Source organism: Lobosporangium transversale, assembly GCF_002105155.1.
Source record: "Lobosporangium transversale strain NRRL 3116 chromosome Unknown BCR41scaffold_65, whole genome shotgun sequence".
NCBI lineage: Eukaryota > Fungi > Mortierellomycota > Mortierellomycetes > Mortierellales > Mortierellaceae > Lobosporangium > Lobosporangium transversale.
Window position 1 is genome coordinate 217,501 of NW_019029043.1, and position 14,139 is coordinate 231,639.

General features: G+C 43.3%; 4 protein-coding genes across 4 annotated transcripts; all 4 read left to right on the forward strand.

Annotated features, from left to right (window-relative positions):
- Positions 1 to 5,292: 5,292 nt before the first annotated feature.
- Positions 5,293 to 6,199, forward strand: BCR41DRAFT_363751 (cytochrome b5-like heme/steroid binding domain-containing protein). The gene is made up of 3 exons (XM_022025940.1): positions 5,293 to 5,561; positions 5,680 to 5,922; positions 6,033 to 6,199. Exons 1-3 carry the CDS (start codon positions 5,310 to 5,312, stop codon positions 6,174 to 6,176), a joined length of 639 nt encoding a protein of 212 aa, XP_021876038.1. The 5' UTR covers positions 5,293 to 5,309; the 3' UTR covers positions 6,177 to 6,199.
- Positions 6,200 to 6,789: 590 nt separating this feature from the next.
- Positions 6,790 to 7,362, forward strand: BCR41DRAFT_375367 (hypothetical protein; the record flags this gene model as incomplete). The annotated part of the gene is made up of 1 exon (XM_022026944.1): positions 6,790 to 7,362. The coding sequence occupies one exon, from the start codon at positions 6,790 to 6,792 to the stop codon at positions 7,360 to 7,362; it is 573 nt and encodes a 190-aa protein (XP_021876039.1).
- A 493-nt stretch (positions 7,363 to 7,855) lies between these two features.
- BCR41DRAFT_214237 (hypothetical protein) lies at positions 7,856 to 9,198 on the forward strand. The gene is made up of 2 exons (XM_022019973.1): positions 7,856 to 8,799; positions 8,988 to 9,198. Exons 1-2 carry the CDS (start codon positions 8,008 to 8,010, stop codon positions 9,030 to 9,032), a joined length of 837 nt encoding a protein of 278 aa, XP_021876040.1. The 5' UTR covers positions 7,856 to 8,007; the 3' UTR covers positions 9,033 to 9,198.
- A 1,642-nt stretch (positions 9,199 to 10,840) lies between these two features.
- BCR41DRAFT_313937 (aldehyde dehydrogenase, dimeric NADP-preferring) lies at positions 10,841 to 13,819 on the forward strand (the record flags this gene model as incomplete). Its single annotated transcript, XM_022021163.1, has 3 exons — positions 10,841 to 10,879; positions 11,080 to 11,705; positions 12,970 to 13,819. The coding sequence occupies 3 exons, from the start codon at positions 10,841 to 10,843 to the stop codon at positions 13,817 to 13,819; spliced, it is 1,515 nt and encodes a 504-aa protein (XP_021876041.1).
- Positions 13,820 to 14,139: the final 320 nt, after the last annotated feature.

Consider the following 14,139-nt stretch of genomic DNA (forward strand, 5'->3'; position numbering starts at 1 on the left):
TTATTATCATCTTTTTTTACCTTTCCTCTTCTCCCTCTCCAACATAATCCTAACTACATCTCCATGCTGTCCTATATCTTTCTCCTGTCGTTAATTACCCATCTTTTCCAAATAACTCCTCCTTATTAATTGTGTATTAATAGTCAAGTCAATTTTTTTTTTTTTATTCAATATGTATTGTTAAACCTATTTACAAAATATTTTGTCAATTATCACTTAAAAAAAACTTTTTTTTTTTCTCCATTTACAAGCGCTGCTTGCCCTTGTCATTGGAATGGTTGTGGTGGTGACGGTGCAAAAGTCGATGAATAAATCCATGATGTTCTTTTTGATCGCCATGACTGTCATTACTACTATCAGTCGTGTCATTGTTATCATCATGGTGGTTATTGTTGCCCACTCTGTGTGTAGTAGCGGTGGTAGCATCACGGGTGGTGTTGTGCGTATTGGGTGCCAAACCCGCCTGTTGATGACCATGACCAACTGCATCCCGGTTGTTATCATCATTATCATAGTAATTGGTGGTCGTCGTAGTCTTCATCCAACCAACTTCTTCACCTGGATGGACCTGAGGAGTTCCCTTGTAGGACAGTGGTGGAACTGCAGTCGCATTGGTAGTACCAGAGGCGATATGAATGTTTTGACCGTGATCGCCATCATTATGTGCAGTGCGTATATTGGTGTTGTATGTGTTGTTAGTATGATGACCCTGATCGTTTAGGTTGGTGCCAGTGGTATTTGCAGGGGTGATGTTTGGTGCTGCTGCCGCCGACGTCGCATGGGGCATCATGGAGGCTCCGGTGGCTGTGGCGGTACCCATAGCGCCAGAACCAGAAAGCTTGTTGAGAGTGCTAGAAGGTGCTTCATGCTTGTCAGTATGAACTGTGGATGAAGGAGCTGTAGCATATGTTGTAGCTGAAGGGGCCGCAGTGTGTGCAGTGTGTGCAGCAGTTGTGGTTGGGGCGGGGACTGGAGCATGTGCTGGCTCGGGGACTGCAGCGTGCCTAGCAGTTGATCCAAGAGCTGCAGCGTGCGTGCCAGCTGTGAACGGGGCTGTACCATGTGTGGCGGTTGTAGATGGAGCAACTGCGTGCTTGGCTGCGGAGGATGGGGTTGAACCGTGTGTAGCAGCTGAGGATGGGACTGAGCCATATGTGGCAGCTGAAGATGGGACGGCTGCGTGTTTGGTTGCTGAAGATGGGACGCCAGTATGTGAATCGGCCGCTGAAGCATGAACGTTGCTGGGCTTGATAGCCTCCTTTGCGCTGACGCCAGCAGTTGGGCCAGCAGCAGCAAGACCTAGAGCCTTGGGATCGGTCAACTTGAGGTTTTTGGGGTCTGCAGGGCCGTATTCAGAAGAAGGATGAATAGAATCCTTCACCTTGTCAGCCACTCCATGGTGATGGGTCTCAGGAGCGATAGGGACAGTACGGGTACCAGTAGTAGGCTGAAGAGTCTTGGTGTCAGTGAAGGCCTGTCTCTTTGAGTCTGCACTCGTAATGTCATTGCTAAAAGTCGTAGGCTTGTGCTGCGAGACGGTAGTTGCGGCCGGGACGCTAGGCTTGGCGCCCTCCCTGGCACTAACGCCAGTCGCTGCACCCGTTGTTGTCGCATGGCTTAAACTCTTGGGGTTAGTCAGATCAAGGTCCTTGGGATTTGCAGGGCCATACTCAGAAGAGGAGTGCATGGCGTCCTTCACCGTATCAGTCAATCCATGACGGTGGGTCTCAGGAGCGATGGGGACAGTGCTGGAATCATTATGGGCTCTAGCATCAGTGTTGACTCCAGTGGAGTGGATACCCACAGTATCCTTGATCTTCTCGGTTATAGGACGAGAATCGTTATGTGCTTTAACATCAGCGCTAGCAGTGTTGGCTCCAGTGGGATGGATACCTACGGTCTCCTTAATCTTCTCAGTCATAGGACGGGAATCATTATGTGTATCAGCACTAGCGGTGTTGGCTCCGGTGGTATGGATGCCAACGGTCTCCTTGATCCTTTCAGTCATAGGACGAGAATCACTATGTGCTCCAGTATCAGTGCTAACGGTGTTGGCTCCGGTGGGATGAATACCTACGGCCTCCTTGATCTTCTCGGTCACAGGACGAGAATCGTTATATGTTTTGACGTCAGTGCTAGCGGTGTTGGCTCCGGTGGAATGGATGCCTACGGTCTCCTTGACCCTCTCAGTCACAGGACGAGATTGCTCAGTGGTAGTGTTGGTGGTGGTGGTGGGCTGGATACCTACAGCCTCTTTGAATTTCTCAGTCATGGTATGAGGCTGGGGTTGGGGTTGGATGCCTACAGTCTCTTTGAACCTCTCAGTCATGGTATGAGGCTGGGGTTGAATGCCTACAGCTTCTTTGATCTTCTCAGTCACGGGACGGGGAGCAGGTTGGATTCCTACAGCTTCCTTAATCTTCTCAGTCACGGGGCGGGGAGCAGGTTGAATACCTACAGCTTCTTTGAACCTCTCGGTCACGGGTCGAGACTGAGCAGATTGGATGCCTACAGCTTCTTTGGCTCTTTCGGTCATAGTCTGGGGCTGAGGTTGAAGACCAACAGCCTCTTTAATCTTTTCAGTCACTGGACGGGACTGGTCATGCGTCGTATCCTTTTTACCACTCAAGTAAGCAGCAACCTCAGAAGCTTTTTCAGCAATCGTATGAGTGGCAGTGGTGAGGGGCGCAGCATGCTCAGTATCTGCATGCTTGTTGTCATGAGTTAGTGCGGGGACTTCGGCTGCTTTACTAGGTGCAACCTCAGTTGGCTTGAAGACATCACGCTCCATGTGTCCAGTGACAGGAGCAGCTGCCGCAGCTGGAGTAGTATGTATGCTTGAAGGCAAATAGGCGGAATGTTGAGTAGCTCTAGGAGGGGTTGTCCTATCTACGACTCCGCTGTCGACAGATTTAATCTTGTCAGAATCAAGCAGAACTGATGTGCCAGCGCCAGCTGAATCATAGGGGTGCATGGTCCCTAATATAGCGGATGCGGATGCGGTGTTGTATTTGGCTGGAAGTGCACCCTCGGATGAATGCCCGGTGCGGGCATGCTTGGCAGCATATTCTTGTTGATCCAGCAACACCTGGGCGCTGGTGAGAGCATACTGGTGCGTATTATCCTGGGGGACCTCGGGAGTGGAGAAGACATGCATTATATTCTTTTTGACCTTGTCAATGAGAGATTCTTGATGTAGATCAGCACTATCGCTAGAAGCAACGGTGTCGTCACCAGCAGTCTTTGGAGCGACGGCTGTGCTGGGGATATAATCATTAGTGGTAGTCTGGATTGGATGCTTCGTTTCCGAAGATGCCTAAGTAATGGATGGTAACAACAGTAATGATAAGACAAATGTTAACAATTTGCATCATGAATGAATGCACAATATCCCCCATTTCTACATTCTATCCTTAATAAACACCTACCTCCATTGTTATTTCGCTGGAGACATTCTTGTCGTCCTTCCAGTTAAAGGCTTTGGTAGGGGGACGATCACTTTGACCGAGAGGCCTCTCACCCTCTGCATTACTCTGCGGAAGCTCAAGACCTTTGTTGTTAAAATGACGGTCACTGAAGCCGAGAGGCTTTCCGCTCACTACAGTACTCTGTGGAAGTTCATGGCCTTTGTCAAAAGCCTTGACAGGAGGACGATCACTGGGTCCAAGAGGCCTCTCGTTTTCTGGCTCAAAGGCAGGAAGGACGGTGCTCTTGCTTTCATGTTGGGAATAGGTATTGTTGTTGGTGACTTGATCATCTTGATGACTCAACCTCTTCTTTGCAGCAGCAATGACAGAGGCGCCTGCAGATGCAGCAATGCTGGCAGCGGTCGCAGCGGTACTGGCAGCAGTGCTGGCAGCAGTTACAGCGCCTGCCTTGACCGATTCAGAGAGTGAAGGATGCTGAGCATGATCAACCTTATTTTCAGAGGTACTGAACGTGTTATTGTCCTTGGTATTGGCACTGTCGACCAAGTGTTCCTTCGCCAATTCGATCTTGCGGCTGTCATAAGGGGTGGGGGCTCCTCCGACAGTGATACCAGCAACAGCATGAGTGGAGTCATGAGGATTAACCACGTTGGTAGCTCTCATGGCAGTTGCAGCGGGGGTCTGGCGAGAATCGGCGGTAGCGCCGAGTATGTTGCTATTGTTACTGTTGCTAGCGAGGTGAGAAGCATCATCGCGGCCTGTCTTATAAGCGCCAGGCATGTTAAGTCTGTCTTCGTCGCGTTGCATTGCTGCCTTCTTTTTCTTTTAGTTCAGGCTAAAGCTAGTGTAGGGAGATTGTTCGAGGGGTGTTGGAGGATACGAGCTGTGATGAACGGTGTGATGTTATAATGTGCAACTATTAGTAAGGGGAGGGAGTAGGTTTAGCTATTTACAATGGTGTACGAGAGTAGTAAGCAAAGTGTTGTGATTTTAAAGAGATTGAAGTGTGGACAAGAAACAAGTTTCTTTTTCGTTGACCACCTGCAATATTTATCCTTTTCCAAGAAGTTGCAAATCGTTACATACAAAAAAGGTAATAGAAAAGGCGATGAACAAAGCGCTTTATTTTTTCTTGGTCTATTATGAATTCCTATTACGTCTGATGGATGGAAGAACAGAGAAATTTATAAATAATGAATGAAACAGATAAAGGTCAAAAGTGCGATGTTTCTGCTTGAGCTGACCTCATTACTTGGGAAGAAAAGACGCGACTAGCCAGACTACGATGTGCACACACACTTGTTCTTACCTATCAGAGCACGGCCTTTCGTTTTAAATGTTAATGCAAACTTTACTCGAGTATGGATCATCCCATCATAGACCATTAAGGTCAATATATCCAGTCCAATGGCGTATAACTCACCTCATTGTGCCGTCAGTTTGAAATTTTCATCCGCATCATTAATTGACGTCGCAATTACGCATCTTTTTAAATAGTCAGATTTATCATTTTTCTTCCTCTGTGCTTTGACCAATGTGAGTCTTGATGTTAAAAATGCTGCTCGTCACTACCGGAGACTTAAAGGAAGCTCTTGCATATTGACATTCTGCTAGGCATGGAAATACTCACATTGGTTGTGTATATTTATATTTTTTTTTTGATGCGAAGATCTGTTGGTGCCCCGACTTTTTTGAATTTTTTATGTTTCTTCTATCCAGGCAAGAGCCATTTCTGATCGCACCACGTGATTCGAAGAGAAGGAAGGCAGGGAAGAGTGCTCCGAGTGAGAAACTCGTGCTATTTTTATTATCCACCCTTCATTTCGTTGAACTCACCATTGCTAAAAAAAAAAAAAAAAAAAAAAAAAAAAAGACACGTCAATGGGAGAACAACAGGTCAAGCAGCGTAATGCGAACAAGAGCAAGAATGGTTCCTCAGAGAATGTTCAAGAGAGATCTCATTTTGAAAAGGCAAAAACATCAACTCGAGGAAAACAGGCCGGCTTGCAGCAATCTATTGTCCAGGGAGCTCTTCTGTTTATTCTGTTCTTCTTCTTGTCGTCCTACCTAGTCACAGACACATGGTTATGGGGATATAATGGAAAATATTCTAATTGGCGTCAATGGGTCCCTGTAATTTGTCTACAATATGTGATTGAAGGTTTGCCTTGTTCTAAAACGTAACCTGCATTATCCAAGTAGGACCTTTTTTTTATTTTAATTTTATTTTTTATTTTTTTCATCCATGTAGCGGAGGCAAATTGTCCTTACACAGAAGAAGTTAGCACAGTATGATGGGACAGATCCGACAAAGCCAATTTACTTGGCTGTCAAAGGGGAGGTTTTTGATGTGACTGCAGGTCGTCCATTCTATGCCAGAGGTGGAGGATATGGTTTCTTCTCTGGACGAGATGCATCGCGTGCATATGCAACGGGTTGTTTCCAAACACATCTCACACATGACCTTAGAGGACTCACCCCTCAACAGCTTGCGGTATCGTGGATATTTCCAAGACACGTCTTTAATCCATCAATTTCTATTATCCCCTTTTTGTGAAATGCTAATCAAATTACCATGTACCACTAAACATTGCAACATATTAGGATGTTGATGGCTGGGCCAAATTCTATCATAACCATGCAAAGTATTTCAAGATTGGTACAGTGATACTGGACCCTATTGATCCAGACTCCCCGTTGCCTGAGGATTGTCACAAGCCGGTTGAACAAAAACCTGCATCGACTTGAGGAGTCATCACTGTAGTTTGTACAAAATTTAATACATTTTCCATTAAAAAAAAATAAAAAAAAATAAAAAAATAGGTATCTTTGAATGATTTGTCAGTGAATAGTTTGCCAGTAAAGAAGTGTGATAATCTAATGTCAGCAACTTTTCAATATTCTATTGTCATGTAGAGTGTCATCTCGTATCTTAGCTAAAAATGATCAGTTTATTCTATCCTTGATTGGTAGCGACACTTTCAGCCTCCTTGATATTCTCTTTGTCCTTTGTGTACATCTCAGTCGCCTCCTTTTCGATATTCGCGTGCTGAAAAAAAGGGTTGAATATGCACAGTAATACATGATTCAGTCCTGGACCAGGTCCGGCAGGAGGCATTGCATTTGAAGCAATGTCACCATAAGAATTTCTGACGAAATTCTCTGTCGTGATGTTGACTATGCCCCCTTTTGATGATTGTCAGGCTCTCTCCTATTTTTCATTCTATACCATCGCCGCCTCTATTGCCAAGTATAAAAGCCACGCGAAGAGAAAATCCACCACCTAGAGTCCTTGTTAGCATCTCAATCCTACACACATTAGGGCCTATCTAATACAGAAACTTGTACACTTTCCTTCAACATGATCAGGTCAATAATCGCCTTGAGTGCTGTTGCACTGTCTGTGATCTCTGCCCAGAGCCCAGAGACCGCCAGAAATATCTCATTCACACAACCTGTGGGTGAAGGCATCTCTTATGTCGCTGGTACAGATCAGACGCTCTCTTGGTCGGCAGCCTGTATACGCCCTTCAGCTCTAATCTCTTCCTCGCCCGCCGAAACTCAGGTTGATTTCATGGATGCGAACAGTGTCATCAATACATTCTACGTCAAGAGAGTCGGTACGATCGATTGCTCGAAACCCGTCGGTAACATGGTCTGGACCGTCCCTGCAGACACCAAACCCGGTATCTACGCTCTCCGGTTGTTCTTGATGCCAGACAGTGTGTACTCGGGTCGCTTCAATGTTACGTCTCCCAATGGATCGACTGGAGGAGCTGGTGGATCGCGTTCTCCAAAGGCTGCGGATGTTGGTGTTACAGGTTTAACTGATCACAGTGCTGGATCTGGATCCTCAACGAGTACAATGTTTGATCGCAAGACGAGCAGCATGATTGTTATCGGTGCGGGTATAATCGCAGCCCTCGTATTTTAGGAAAAAAAGAAAAAAGAAAAAAGAAAAAAGAAAATAGTCGCATAATTCTGAACATAAAGCGTTTAATCTACTACTTACACCTATTCAAAGGCCTATTTTCACTGTTTGCATATTTTTGATTTGTAAGTCCTCTCAGGATGGTGACGAGACTAAATCCTCCTGTCCTTGATATGCATGCAGGAGCACAATTGTCAAGCCATGATAATTCCTATTGCTTGAATTTTTGTGACTGGAGGGTGGTCATGCCACGTATTTAATTAAATTGGGCTGAGCAGTGATGTATGGAATTTCTAGATGGTTGGTGTGTGGCGAAATGTTCCATTGATGGTGTCAGTTTGTTTTGCTGCCCGAAAATAGGCATAGGACAACATTCGGCCACGTTGAACAAAACAAAAAAAACTAGTTCATAATCTACTAAGGTACCCTTAAGTGATGAACCATAAAATAAGCCCTTTATCTCTTTTTTTTTTTTTCTTTCTTTTTTTCTCTTCATCACCTCTCTTTTGCTGCCACGAATCTACTTTCTACTGCTGCCAACACTTCTCTTTATTGTTACGTATTCTTTATAAAAAAATTCCTTCTTGCAATACTCTTTTCCCTTTTCTGTATATAAACCTTTTCAATCGTTCTTCTGTCCGGGCCATCATGTTCTCGACAACAACCTCTTGTTTGCCACACATGATGGCCCATGCCTCTTCAGCTGATGTTCCCCACAACAGTGAAGTGTCCACCGCAGACCTGGACAGCGAGGCATTCGTGACAATCCCTTCTGCAACCCCCTCTTCTCCCTCACTTTTCTCCACCACAACTGAAAACATGCAACTCGACATGCTCACTCATTTGTTGGAGGCCCATAATAACTCCGCAGCTACTACCGACAGGAACTGCGCCACCGATGACCCTTCAGCCATCCTTCTTTCAGACCCAAGTGTCATCGCCATGGCTTCTCCCTCTTCTGTCTGGACCACATCCCCTTCTATCAGCCCTATGCTCCTTAAGCTCGAGTCCCCAGTGCTCACTAACCCTGACAGTACTCAGAGATCTGCCAGAATTAAGACCAAAAGTAAGAGCAAGAGCAAGACCACTGCCACAACATCATCCTCGACTTTGACTGCTGTTAATACCAGCGGAAGGAAGAGAGCAGCGGTCGATCCTATTGAAAAGGAAGCCAAGGTTCGCGAGCGTGTACTTCGAAACCGCGCCGCGGCTCAGGAATCCCGAGATAAGAAGCGAAAGTATGTGGCCGACATTGAAGCCTCGAACGAGTCTCTTCAGCAGGAGAATGCCCAGTTGTTGAAACGACTCAAGACAGTCGAAAGCAATAATTTGGAGCTCTCTCAACGTCTTGAGGCTCTCACGGCGCAGTTTGCACAGATGCAACAACTCCTATCACAGTCCATAAAGCACAACAACCCATCCGGAGTCGGCTTTTGCCAGGTAAAAACTTTATTCATTATTCTATCTATCCATCCATTCACCCATCCACCCATCCACTCATCCATTGATCGATCCAATTATTATTATGTCGTGGTGTTATTGTCTTTGTTTATCGCATAACCATTGACTTTTTTTTTTTTTTTTTTTTTTTTTTTCTTTTCTCTCTTCATGGTCATAATAGTCTGCAGTACTGGCAAAGGAGGACAAGAAATCTCATTCTAGAGGTACCTTGACCAACTCTCTGCAGCAGAAGCTGGCTCCACAGAAAAACCTTCACAGTACGATTTCCAAAGTGGGACAACCCAACAAACACGGAAAGGTCTATTCGATGACGATGATGAACTCGATGAGCAAGGAGAGATTTCTGAACAGGGAAGCCCGTTGGTTGAATCAGAGTGCAACTCAGAACAGGATGGAGATCAGCTGTCGGCCCTTTTGCAACAATCGTCGCAATCGGACCTTGACGCTCTCCTCCTCTGCAGTAGCCTCTTTTCAAGTGACGCGACAGTCGACTCGACAGGTCCAGGCAACCAAAATACCGGTCGCCTTGGTGACTTTGCTGTTTTTAACCAGCATCCTGCCGCAGTTGATGCTGAACTTTTCGACTCTTTTCTTGATCTCGACTGGAACGCGATCGAGCAATCCGCAGGAGCTGCAGCTGCAGCAGGCGGTTCACTCTTTTCTCCGACGGCTCTTCTGGGGCCGTCGTCTGTCTAAAGCAGGATCGGTTCATTCATTCCAGCCAGGAACCATCAAGGACACCATTACCAGTCTAAACCCATCGGTGATTGAGGAGATTGTGACAGAATTCCGGCAGGGTCGTAAGGAGGTAGCCCGCGGACTTTTGGTGAAGGCGTTATTGTCAAGTCGAAGGATACTTGGCAAGGACGAGAGGGAAACTAAAGGAAAACTGATCCTTTTGCTTCGTAGGAAGTAGGAGATGAATCTTTTTTTTTTTTCGTAAATCTCTCATTCTTTTTATTATTATTCCGCTTTATCAGGACGCGTCGTAGTTTTGTTGTAGAAGCATGCAACTGTCATTCTTTTTTTGTACATCTTTTTTTTTTTTTTGTTAATCCCAATTTGTAAATTAGTTTCATTAATAGCATCTTCCTCACCTTTTCCTTTTTTTTTTCTCCAAATACGATATCATTCAATACAAATTAAAAGCCTTTCTTGCTTTTTCTTAAAAAAAAATATGCACGATGTTTGATGTGAATGGAAAGAAATGGTTTTTATTTTTATAATTCTTAACATTTTTATGGTTTAGTAAGAGCTGTTCCGCTAAAACTATTATTGAATGTAAGGTTACACCATTTTGATAGGCGATCGGCGGTTCAACCGAACCGAAAGTGATTAAGTCTGGAGTAAGAGCACTGAATCCTCGCTCCAACCTCCATTTGCTTCTTACTCCGAAGGGAACAAGTAAGGGACCGGTCAAGGAGTTTTATATCCTCGCTTTTTTCACCCACATCAATGTTGTCAATGGGCGCTTTTTAAGTGCCAAGTTGTTTTTGTTGTGGCAACATGGCAAAGATGGCATGCATGCATTTATTATTTGTTTATCTATTTGCATAGACATGCATGTCTGTATGTAAATATGTATATGTTTATATAAAGCATGGAATGTATTAAAGTATTCCATGCTTGCTCTCTGTTAATTGTAATTACATCCAGGTTTATTCAGGTGAATGGCTAATGCCAAGGTGAAGTCAGGTAAAGGCAGGTTAGGGTTTCGTTGAACGTGTGATATGACTTGCTGTGATTCAAAGTAATCTAAATAAACATAAAGACTGATTTTCTATTTGTCTCCACATTTCTCTTTTTTTCTTTTTCTTTTTCTTTTTCTTTTTCTTTTTCATTTTTGTTTTCATTTTTGTTTTTTCTTTTCTTATTTTCTTTTTTGCTCTTACTCTTGCTCTCCTTCCTTGTTCGTTCTAGCTCATTCTTCATTTCTTTCATTTCTTTATTTCTTTATTTTTTTTTTTTTATTTTTTTTTTCTCTTTTCATTCTCATTCCATTTTTCCTAACTATCTCATCATGTCATCCACTTATACCCCCCTTGCAGATATTCCAAAGGTGAAGAACATTCCATTCAATCGACATTCACCTTTTTTTTTTTACCTTCTTATCACAGTTTACTGAAACCGTTGGACTTACACGTTACTTTTTTTTTTTTTTTTTTTCCCTCTTGTGAACCGACTTGTAACAATCACTTTGGAAAATAATATTAAAATAATGACAATAACAACAATGATAATAAAAACACTAACGAACAGGTTGTCCAAAGCCTGCGTTCGACCTTTTTCAGCGGCATCACTCGTCCGCTCGAATTCCGTAAACAACAGCTTCGAGGTTTGTACAACCTTTTGGCGGACAATGATGCAGCTATCCGTGAAGCGGTCTTTCAAGATCTTCATAAACCCCCTACGGAGCTCATGATTAGTGAGACGGGGATGATCAAACAAGAATGCATCGATGCCATCAAAAACCTAGAGAAATGGGCCGCAAACCGGTCTGTGAAGACGAGTATTGTGAACAAGTTTGATAATGTTCATATCCGTAAAGATCCTCTGGGGATGGTCTTGATCATCGGTGCTTGGAACTATCCCCTGAACCTGTTGTTGGGCCCTGCGGTCGGGGCCATTGCAGCAGGAAATACTGTTATCTTGAAACCATCAGAGATCTCCCTGAACACCGCAGCCCTGTTGACGAAACTGTTGCCCAAGTATTTGGATCAACGGGCTTATAGGGTCGTCAATGGTGCGGTTGAGGAGACGACGTTGCTGTTGGAGCACAAATTTGATCATATCTTTTATACCGGAAATGGACAGGTCGGGAAGATCATCATGGGAGCTGCAGCAAAGCAGCTCACCCCCGTAACCCTAGAACTTGGTGGCAAGAGGTAAGGGACAACTCTTTTTTTTTTTTTTTTTTTTTTTTTTCGCTCTTTTTTTTTTCCCCCTTTTTTTTTCCATAATCAAAAAAAAAAAAAAAAAAAAAAAAAAAAAAAAACACCTTTTTAATGACATGGGTTTTATGACAAATATGGTGTTAATTAAAATGGATGTTGTTATACACAAGGTTATTGGGTAACATGGTTGGGGAGAAGAAGAAGGAAAAGAAAGTGAAGGAAGAAGAGGAGTAGGGGGCTGATTGTCTTCACATGTTAACCTCTTTGTCCATGGGGAGAGAATATTTGAAATGTGTAATAAGCATGTTATACTTTCCTACTATCCTATGCTCCTGTTATTGTATATATACATTAATATTATTGTTATTATTCTACTGTAACATTAACTCTAACTATCGTCGGAGCGATAGTGTAATGACGCGCCATTCGCATTACTCTCTACACGATCGACTATGTTTACATTCACAAAATATGTGCTCTACAAAAAAAAAAAACTCTGTAGCCATTGTCATCCATCCAAAGGATCCTTTCCTTTCCTTTTCCTTTTCCTTTTCCTTCACTATCATTATATCTTCATATCTTCATATCCTCATATCTTTTACAATACGCGTGCAAAGAAATGTCACTAGCCATTGTCCTCTTCGGATAAGATATTATCAAAAAAAAAAAAAAAAAAAAAAAAAAAAAAGCTCTCATCCTCAGTTTGTACATTCTTTTTGGTATTCTGGCATGTGGCATATTTGTATATTTCACGGGGTACTCTTTGCATGTAATACATTTAATATGAATCTGTATGCTCATTCAACATGAACGTGGCCCAGGAAATTTGTTTGTTTTGTTTACAAGTTTCTTTAATTGCGTGTAATTTTTTTGTGGAGAAAAAATGTTAAACAAACAACAAACAACAAAGAAAGACTGGAAACTCGGAAGGTTTTTATCCAAAGGAAGGATATAATCGTTGTCAGCATGGGTCACACAGAAAGGAATAAAAAACGTGCGCCTATATACAAATCTACACCACACTACCACACTACCACACCACCACACTATACAATATTTTATATTATATTTCCTTCTCCCTCCCCCTTTGTTCTCTTGGATGTTGAATGCTAATGCTTCGGACAAACTCAACGTCATTGTCATAAAATCATTTTCAGTTCCTTTGTTTCCTCCTATATTCAATTAAACGCGATTACCACATTTTTTTTTTTTTACCTATTGCTAATCATATTTATTTGTCTTGTCTCCTATACAGCCCAGTGTTTATTTCTCGTGATGTCGACATTCCAATCACAGCCCGTCGTCTCTGCTGGGGTAAATTCTTCAACTGTGGTCAAACCTGTATCGCACCCGACTATCTGATTGTGGAACGTGGTATTGAAGACAAGTTGGTCGAAGCATTCAAAGCATCCGTTCAAGAATTCTATGGCTCTTCTGTCCAGAGCTCAAGCTCGTATGGCCGTATCGTCAACAAGAATCATTTCGACCGACTCAAGGCCCTGTTGGATCAAACAAAGGGCAAGGTCGTCATGGGCGGTCAGATGGATGAGAAGGACCTATTCATGGCACCGACTTTGGTCCTGGATGTCGATAGAGATGACAAATTGATGGAAAATGAGATCTTTGGACCTATCTTGCCCATCCTTGTCGTCGATCGACTGGTCGAAGGCGTCAAGTATGTAAACCAACGTGATCAACCTTTGGCTCTCTATGTCTTTAGCAAGAACAAGAAGGCGATCGATTACATTTTGGATCATACACGGTCTGGAGGAATCGTCGTCAACGATTCATTGGTTCATTTCATTGTCTCCAACTTGCCTTTTGGTGGAACAGGGCCATCCGGCATTGGTAATTATCATGGAAAGAGATCATTCGATGTCTTTTCACATGAACGCAGCGCTTTGATCAAGACCATGGGCATGGAAAAATTAAATGATTTGAGATATCCTGTAAGTACAACAATAACAATTATGATTATAACAACAACAATAACAACAAAGCATGCATTTACACACATTACACACATTACACACATTACACATGCATATGTACATAATCTCTCTCTCCATCTTCTCTCTCTTTTATTTTATCTCCAAGAGGAATGATTTTCTTTGCTAATCATGTGTCTCCCTTTTCATTATTATTATTATTAATTACTATTATCACTATCATTACTATTATTAATTAGCCTTATACCGAGAAAAAGATGCGCTGGCTGGATTGGTTCCTTTGGGACAAGGCTAGTTTCTCTGGTAATACCAACAATGGAGCATCCGGTTCCAATCCCAACGGCCATAATTCCTCGCCTCGTTTGCCAGAGGGACCACATGCTCGTAAGTCTGACAAGTTTGGTCGTGTTGGTTCAACCAGTTCCAAAGCTGAAAAGGCAGTCAACAAAGATACTGCAGCTGGCAAAGCCAACAAC